We start from the raw sequence: 9,598 nt of genomic DNA on the forward strand, positions 1-9,598 counted from the left end.
GAAGCAACAACAAATGTCACACATGACTTCTGTTTCTGGTCAACAGTTCCTCCAGATTCACAAAGTTTCATCCCCATCATCACCACAAAAAAGGCTGCTGACACACGGTAGTGCTCCTTACCACAGGAAAGCAGAAAAACAAACCTTGACTCAGCCTCAGCATGCATTTATACGTCTTGCTCTACCAAAGACGTAACTAAGAAACTGTGCTGACAGCATCTGGGTTTTTTCACATTCTGTATCCATCTGTTTCTCAACAAAACACAGGATTTTAAGGTAATCTGCAGAGACAATAGCCTCTGATTATGACCCAAACACTTCTCTGTCACTGACTTTGGATCTCTCAGTGAGGAAAGAATGAACTGAAGTTGTAAACTGTGGTGGTTTATTCCATAAAACATTATGATTACAATACAAATGCTCCCATTTATTGGATTGCAAATTCCTTATATTGGAAAACTTAACCAAAGTCGAAAGTACGTTTCACTACATTCAGACGGCATTCTACACAAACATTTTTCCTCTGCTTACCATCAATTACATATTTCCTCTTCTCCTCAGCATCAGTAGTCATCTCAAACAGATCTCCATAAGCACGTGCAAGTCTCCAAAGAAAGTCCACACAGTTTTCATACTGAAAGTAGAGGACAGTTACATAATTGAACTGATCAGAATGCGATTTAAACAGTTTACTTTCACAATGCTTAAAATTTATAACTTGCCTAAAGGAAGTAACCAGAACATGGCATAACTTTTTGTTAATTTCCCATCCTTCTACATACCACTTTTATTTTATGTGAGAACCAATTGACCAATTTTCCATGAACAAAAAGGAATACATCTTTCAGAAAGACTTTAGGCTATCTAAATAGGTTTTCTTTTATAAATCAGTTTAAACTTATTTTAATATAAACATTTACAAGGTAATCCAGTGAAGCACAACAAATCCCTGCACCAAGTGATGTGTATTTTCTTTATGGAGGCAATAAGCACCACACAATTATCTCACTCACAATTATTATCTCATCTATCTTCCTTGGTATTCCTATATTCATATTAAAATACAATCAGAACTACTGCTTCCCAAACCAGAATAAAATGGYACACTGAACTGAGCACTGCACAATAAACTACCTTTATATTTTATCTAGAGTTACATCCGGGCCCAGTAAAGTCAATGGAAAAATTCACATGAAGGATATGAGAAAGGTATAAGCAGACTACATGCTTATAGTTTGAGAACAGCAGGTCTGGTTACTACTTAATTTTACAGGATTTTCTCACACAGTCTATCTACTCCAAAACTAGCAAAAGTAAGTACCATTTACATAGRAAAAAGTCTGTGATCTTTCTTTGCTATATGCAAGAATACCTACATCAAAGCCTCTAAGTTACTGAATTTGAATGGGATACAAAATAGTAGAACTCCTATGCCCACACAACATGAATATAGACAACACTTTGAAAGACTGCTTTTTCACTGTATTTTAAAAATATAATTGAAATTCCATCTTTCATTTCTATGTGCATTTTAAAGCTTGTATTAAGTTTTCAAAGGCAGTGCAAAGCATAAGTTAATAGCAACRTATTAAATTTACCCATAATACCTTGCAATCTTTCTCAAGCAGGAGTCTGAAGCCCTCCTTTTTATCATCCTCTGAACCCTTGTGCAAATTGTCCACCTGCTGTAAAAAGTTAAATAAGTCTTCTTCTTCTTTTGATTTCACCATGGCATCAGATGGTTTTATACATCTCTTTTCCTCCTCCGAGTCTCCTTCAGAATCAGTATGAGCAGTAAGGTAACTAAAATCACAGAAAATAATAACAATTTTTTTCCAAAAAAAAGGTCATGGTTAAATTCAAAAGCAAAAGTTTCAGWGCACAATTTATCCCAGTTGTCCAACTTTAAAGGATTTTTTATTAATGATATCAAGCTTGTTGTTATTATTACAAAACCTTTATCTTCAAAGGGACAGCACAGTCATATTCCAAACATAACATGCAAGTAATTATACTGTCCTGCTGCCTAATACTCCATTAAAAAATGCAGATACATATTAGAAACACATGTAGCTTTGTGTTTCTAAGGCCAAACACTTGAAACTATTAATATGTTTTAAGACATGCTCTGTAACCCTGMATAGGCCTCTTCAACTCTTTATCTCAATTTCCCTATTTTTTGAAATAGAAATGAGCTAACTAACCACAATATAAGTGCTATAACAATCATTTAGACAGTATTTTGTTTAACACTTTTAAGATCAAAATATAAGCCAGTAACACCATTGTCATAAATTCCTTCTTTCTTTTGAGCATCCTGACGTTCAGAATATCTAAAATTGGAAAAGAGCTTATATTAAATCATGATGCTTGGTGCACAAATACTCAGCACAAGGCAGTCAAGGGCAAAGAAATATTTGCAAAAGCATAAATATCACGCAGAGATAAACAGGTGGTCTTACTGTCCAAGTACTCTCCAAAGTGGAAAATGCATTACAGTACTCCAATTTCATACAGGAGCAGCTGATTAGGACTGATTTAAAAAAGTTGCTTTTTGCTTATGTACTAAAAATGGACAGAGAAGCCTCATCTTCTGCATTTCCACTTTTCAAAATACTGTTCTGGGGAGAAATAATAACGTAAAGCTATCAGCTGCCAGGTTCAGAGATTTTTTAAATAGTTACTATGAGTACAAAAAGCATGAARTGTACTATACACATTAAGTAACTAAATAATGAAAGTAGGTCATGACAATCAAAATATATTAAATCTATTTCTTTTTGCAGATATATAACTAARAACGTTAGCAGTTGAAATGGAGGTTATTAATCTTGGCCTTTAAATACTCTGTTTTCAATATGTTGCTTCAGARCAAATCAGTGTATCAGAGCAGATACACCTACAGCCTGCAAATGAACAAGTACAACTGCTTATAAAGCTAAGAAGTGCTAGATGTGGCATGACAGTTTGACTGCAAAATTAACCCAGTAATACAGGAAAGAGGAATCAAAAACACATTTGGWTAAAACAACACATACATAGACCACGTGTACATGTTCAGACTGAAGAATATCACGGAGAAGAACAGAGATGGGAAACTTCACATTTCAACAGATTCATTTTACATAATCTTGATGCTGAAGTTGATGACRCATCCTATGCTGTATACTGCAGAGACTTATATTCAGTCACTGAACACTTACTTCCATTTTCTGAAGCATCTTTAAAAACACACCATATCRCTCTTCCACAGTTATTTTGAAATGGGCACAGAAATATATCATGGTTGAACTTCTGACAGCCCCAACTTTATCAATGTACAAGGGAGWTTTTGGGGAGTGGGACAGTCTTTCAGTCTAATACACAACTCTATGGTGTGAAGTGTGTTTGGAAAGTATCTTTCCTCACATGGTTAAGATGTTCCATTCCCCCTAATTAAAAGACAAATGCATTGAGGATCTGCGCAATTCTCAACGTAAAATAAGGGCACTAGATAATACAAAAGAGCAACAACTAAGCAGTAAAGGCAATTTCTTTAGTTATAGGAATTTGGACACTGCATCGAATGCTACCGAATCAGGTAGATATGAAAGTAGGGAACTGGCGTTTGGTAGTCAATGTTGATGTATTCTATACAATTGCTACATAAACATTCCCTACAATTTCTATGATCACTACTGTTCCAGAGTTACATAACAAATAAAAGTGATTATTAAAAAACACTTTTCTCCCAGCAAAAATAGAGCAGCTGGTTGACAAATAGGCTGGGTTGATAGCCAAGCCTGTCAGTCCAAAGAAGCCCAGCAGAGATTTCCAGCAGCACTATATCAAATCTCATGGCCAAACACCAAAATRAGGCCAAACATCAAATTTATATGACATCAGGTAAGTCATGTATTTATTGGGAGACTCATAGGAAAAGTGTGAAGTAGGTCCAATCTAACAGATCATGTGAATGTATAAGGAGCTCTACAAAAGAGCAGAGGGCAGGTAATTTCTAACCCTTCCCTCTCATCTTCACCATCCCAGCAAATTCCTTCTTACCTCCTCTATTCATCAGTTTTATGAATCCTCAGAAAATTTAAATGTGGAGCAGACCCTCTTAAACCTTGATTAGCATGCCATAAATTTCAATTTACTTATTGAGTGATATCTGCCTTCAACAATGCAGCTAAGAGTCTCATCCATCTATGCATTCTAAAACACTAAAAATCACTACTGATACAAACAGAAGTGAAGATTCTTCTTAACACAGTTTAAAAACTCCAGGACTTTAAGGACTGATGACACTACTCCAAAAAAGAAATTAACAGAAAACAAGGAAGTGTAATTATGGTTTATTTTACAGACATTCCACACAAAAGAAATCTGCAATTTTAYGTGGTATTTTCTTGCAAGAGGCTTTATCAGACAATAAACAGGAAAGTGAGTGTTTGCATGTGGTCAATTGGTCAAAACATTGATCAATATTAGAGAAAATGGAAGAACTTTTTAAAAATGTCTAGAGTCGGTGGCAACTTGTTTTCACCTTTACTACCAATAGATTTTAAATAAAAGAGAAAAACAGTGATAAGAATGTGAGGAGCAACGATCAACCAACAGGACTCGGTTGTTCACCATGAACCGTTCAAAGTTCAAAGAACAAATGGAAACTGGAGACACCTCACTGCGGCTAAGCAGGTCAGCAAACCCCAGCAACTCAYACTGGATTAAAACAAACCATGAGCTACATGGTATAAAACACCCCTGTGGCATAAACACACTTGGGTGGTTCAGAAACTGTGTTGTGATGTCTGTAAATTAGCAGACACTGTGCCTAACCAGGTATCATCTGTTCACAACACTTCAGCTTTTAGACAGATCAAATATCATCTGTCATCTCCCTGCCAACTTAGAAAAAAACACAAGCTGACACAAACACCCTCTCATCTGCTCTGGCTAATTCCACAGAAAGGTGATTATATGCCACAGAGAGATCTGGATTGAATTTGCACTGTAAGATCCAGCAAAGTGCATATCCATGTAATGATAAGTGGGCTTCAAGGAAAAGTTTGGCAAACTGGGTTCTTAGGCCAACTGAAAGTTGCATTTAAAATAAATGAACAGCAAAATAAATTAGAAAATGTACAGTGAAGTGATACACARAAATAGGCAAGGGAAACATTTCTTCCTGTATTGAAATTCTTTCAAGGAAAAATTAGAACATCTGTCAGAAAGGAATTTACTGTGGTGAATATTTCTGGTGCCTGATGCCAAATGCAATTTGAAGAACTTGGATGCTGGGCCACCTGAAGACTGGCGCCAAACACGACGCTGAAGTCAGGGGTTCATCGCTGCCATATCAGGAAGGAAATAGCTTGAAAATCACAAGAGGAGAATTCGGTGACATGCTCCATTCCAGGTGATCATCTAGACACAATTCATTGTGTTTGTAAATGAATGGGTGCTTGTAACATATTTTTGAATGTTGAACATTGAAGATTTCACTAGTACATTATGGCAAATGAAACAAACTAAAAAAATAAAAAAATAGAATACAAAAAAGGCCAGACTAGAAACGACAGACTCTTTTAACATTTCACGTCTCATCCATTCAGKGCACCTTCCATTCAGACTATCTGTCATTATGTAAAAATATAGCTCATTTATTAAAACACATGTGATATTTCTCGGTTTACAGAAACACATAATTTCTGTATACAATGCAGAAGGTTTTTCTTCCCAAGGCATTGAATACCAACAGTGACATTTAAAATATGACCAAAGCAGATCAAAGCAGTGAGGGCCATATCAGAGACTGTCAGCTTCCGATATTTAATGAAAAATAATAGGTAGTATTAAATGTTTTTCTGGAAGAAGTTTACAAACCCGAAACCAATGTAGTCATCCAGCACAAATCTATAAAACTCTTCAGATTAGTTTATCTGTGCATTCCCAGCATAAACCCAGTTGCCAATTAAAACCACAAGTGCTTGCTTAACACAAGCAAAATCCTATCTTCTAGATAATGAAATTACTGCTGAGGCAGTGAAACATGTTGCATGAACTTTAAATGGGAGCACAGAAAGGTGAAAAAACGTGTCATCAGTAACAAAGAGCAACTTTTTTTTTTCTCTAGTGCAACATACAAGCATCTGAATGGTCTACTATGTGTGGAATTCATCATGCATAAAAGTACAAAACAATGCACATGGTGCAGCACCTACAGCATATGAAGCAGTGATGTACAGTAAATGGAAAAAACCCAYGTGCTGATTTCCTGGCCATGCACCACAGTCATTAAAGTTACAGAAGACCTTGGAAAAAGCTATATACATTGCAACCGTACCCAYGATAGGATTAACAACCTATTTGCAAGAGGAAGAAAAAAAAACGTTATTTACTGAAATGAAGTCAAATTATCTCAAATTTAGAGAAGATACACAAAACAAGCAMATGAARTACAAGGTGTTAATAGGAAAAAAGCCCACCTCTTTCCAAAAGGGATTGAAAAATAGCATTGGGAAAGAACATAGCCAAATGACTAAACTAACTATAACCTTGGATTATCTTCCTTGCTCCTGACTGTACACAAATACTTGCCAGAGAAGGCCTCTCTTAAGGACACATTCAATGCTCTTGAATACTATAATCACTTGTACTGGATCATCGCATCAGCTTCTTCGTCACACAGAAGAATCTGAACATACAAGTTTCCTTGGCTCATTCTCAAAGAGCAACAGATCACTCCTGATCAGAAGACAGGATTTTCTCAAATGCTAGGTGTGAGGTGATACAGGTGATACCCCTGTATCGCATCTGTGGACCTGGCAATTCATAAACTGGTCCCTTTGCTTATCTGCATCTCCGAATATTTTATTCATAACATTAAGGCCTCTGCAAACCAACCAATGGATTAAATAATCTGAGAAACTAAGACAACCAAGATGTTTCYAACACCAGATGAAGCAGGAATGTCTTTGAATACTTATGTCAATACTGAATACTTAAAATAAAGAACTGGTCTATGATAGAACTGATGGGTCTTAAAATATGTTATCAAAATATAAGACTTGTGAAGCATGTGGGCTGGAATGTAACACAAAAAGAAATCCTGCTCACAGAAACTGAAACTCAATGTGGAGAAACTCTTAAAAAAAGAATTCCATTTAYATGCAGCATGCTGTCTTCAGAATATTACAGTTAATTAAAATATCTTTAAAGAGAAAAGGTGACATAAGATAGACAATTTACAGACATAATGCTGCCTACGCAGACGTGTAAGACATGCTGAGAAGTTGCTCAAAAAACTCAGCTGCTATAAACACAGTCTTACTAAATTGCATGTAAGTACCTAAMCTGATTATACCAAAAGAAAGTTGTAATTATTGAGGAGCAATGTCAAGACAAAAATATAGTGCCTCTCCTGGACTCCAGGTACACATCATCCTCCAGCGTGTTTCTCAACTCCTGAGTACWGTCCCTCATTAACTACTGGGGAACTACAAGATATGGTCAAAAGTAGGAACTTTCTACCTTACTGAGTCAGTGCCCTACACGTCCCATGATCACTTTTTGAGCCAACAGCACACATACATAAACACTGCCACAAGAACAGAGGTTCCACTCAGACATAGCTTCCATAGTGTGCAATACCTCTAGGCAGAACACGGTAATCATCTCAGAAYGCTCACTCATCTGTGAGGCCCATAAAAAACAATTACCATGAAAAGCACATGAGCATTTGAACAGTTTGAATGAACTGTCAAAGACACAAGTCTACCTTCTTACCAGCACTTTTAAAGTCTCATCATTATTCTGAACTTTGCCTCTCATTGTGTAGCTGTGTAGCAATACTGCATCAGTGTTACCAAATACACTCCTAAAAAAAAAATCAAACTCTTATTATGCTTGGCATGAAGCCAACTTGAGCCATAGCGCAGATCCAGAGATGGTCACCAAGTCTTCTCTGATCTAAAACCTGCTAATCTGAACATTTGTATTTCTTTTTCATAAGTGTAAAACCTATATAAAAGTTTTAAAGGACTCCTGTTTACAGTTTCATATAGGTARTGATGCAATTTGCATTACAAGTGTATGGTAGAATATGCAACTTATTATTAACTCACCCTCCTTCACTTTCTGCCTCCTCAGAGCTGGTAGTTTCTTTTGCACCAGAAGCTGTCTCCGCTTTTCTCCGCCTTGTTGCTCTGTGCGATGGGCTAACTCTCTGAACATCGCCCTTTCCTTGAAGCTCATTTCGAACAAGTTCTTCAAGCTTAGGAATAGCTTCTTTCAGAAATTCCACCTCTCTCTTCAGTTCGTCTACACTTAGCAGCAGGCCATTCAATTTTTCTAGTATCTGCAGTTGCCTTCCATGTAAAACCATTACTGCTCCTTGTTCATTAGGAGCCTCATTTTGCAAAACCACAGAATTAATTCTGTTACCTATATCCTGGAAAGCACSTACACGCACAGCTGCACCAGGCTTTCGGATCTTGCGATACCAAATCAGTACCAGGCTTAATCCAGCAGTCCCTGCCATTATGCCCAGTATTAGTCCTTTATTTTCCAAGGGAGCCATTTCCGCACACTCCTAGAATTGTGAGACAACAATAACAGAGTTGTAAAATGTTTTCCCCTGCTCTACCCAAAGCTCTGCTCTGAAATTACAGAAGTGTAAGGCTGGAACAACAGCAGACACAAAGTTACATTACAACTCTCTCAGACACTGCAATACCAGGCACCAAACACAAGACCAAAGTGGGTTTGAGGGCGTGAGGGGCGCCGGCACGTGGGCAGGACCGCAGCCTTCAGCCTCAACCCACCCGACAACCTGGGATCTGTYTGTTTTAATGCGAGAAACTCATATAATCGGATTTTCCGCCACTGCAGAGAGGCGGAAACCCAGCTGTCAGGCCGGAGGGGCGTCTCGCCGGTCCCCCAGCCCCCCCGCGCCCAGAGGCTGCCGGAGCCCCGCGCTCCCCTCCCGCCCGCCCCTCGGCCGCCCCAGCCCCGGCCGCCCCRGCAGCGCCAGCCCCGAGCCCGGCACCGCCCCCGGTACGTACGTACGGCCGGCCGAGCCGAGCAGAGCCGAGCCGGGAGCAGCGGCGATCCGGCCCAGGAGCCCGCAGCTCTCCCGCCGCGGCACAGGGGGCGGCAGCGGCACCGCCCCGGGGCGGCGATACCCGGATCGAGGGGCCAGGCCTCGGCAGCGCCGGCAGGGCCGCCCGGTGACGCGCGGTGCTCGGCGGAGGAGGGGTTCCCGCAGCGCCGGGAATGCCGCACCCGCCTGAGACACGGCTCCAAATGCGCCGTTCCAGAGCGAGTGTACCTGTTTGTGGGTGTGCCCGCCGGCTGGTGGCCGCTCGATTGCACCAGTTTCACCTTTTGCTGCTTCTAGGCCGCAGAGAAATTGTTTCCACTGCATTAGTGGAGACCCGAAGCTGCAAAATCGCGGAGAAACYCCGCGCAGGTGCTAGGAAGACGGACAGTCCCGGCACAAAAGCTTCATTGGAATTTTAGCCATCTRAGGGCCCAAATCTGATTTCACTGAAGTCCATTATAGATTGCCCAAAGTTATGGAGGAACTTACCACAGAATCATAGAACGGTTTGGG

The 9,598-nt window shown here is 39.4% G+C and overlaps 1 protein-coding gene across 2 annotated transcripts in view; it reads right to left on the minus strand.

The window, feature by feature from the left end:
- The window catches only part of RMDN2 (regulator of microtubule dynamics 2), a 46,716-nt gene extending 37,515 nt beyond the window's left edge, over nucleotides 1-9,201 (minus strand). The window contains exons 1-4 of one of the 2 annotated variants that reach the window (XM_057389795.1): nucleotides 9,052-9,201; nucleotides 8,109-8,575; nucleotides 1,608-1,803; nucleotides 532-634 (exon numbers count right to left, since the gene is read on the minus strand). In XM_057389795.1, coding sequence (XP_057245778.1) covers nucleotides 532-634; nucleotides 1,608-1,803; nucleotides 8,109-8,563 — 754 coding nt within the window. In that variant the 5' untranslated portion in view covers nucleotides 8,564-8,575; nucleotides 9,052-9,201. Of the gene's footprint in view, nucleotides 1-531; nucleotides 635-1,607; nucleotides 1,804-8,108; nucleotides 8,576-9,047 lie in introns of both variants that reach the window. The other variant, XM_057389794.1, reaches the window with a different exon arrangement.
- Between the last annotated feature and the right edge of the window lie 397 nt (nucleotides 9,202-9,598).

This window comes from Malurus melanocephalus, unplaced genomic scaffold, assembly GCF_030028575.1.
Source record: "Malurus melanocephalus ecotype Western Australia unplaced genomic scaffold, MMel_1.1 scaffold_19, whole genome shotgun sequence".
NCBI lineage: Eukaryota > Metazoa > Chordata > Aves > Passeriformes > Maluridae > Malurus > Malurus melanocephalus.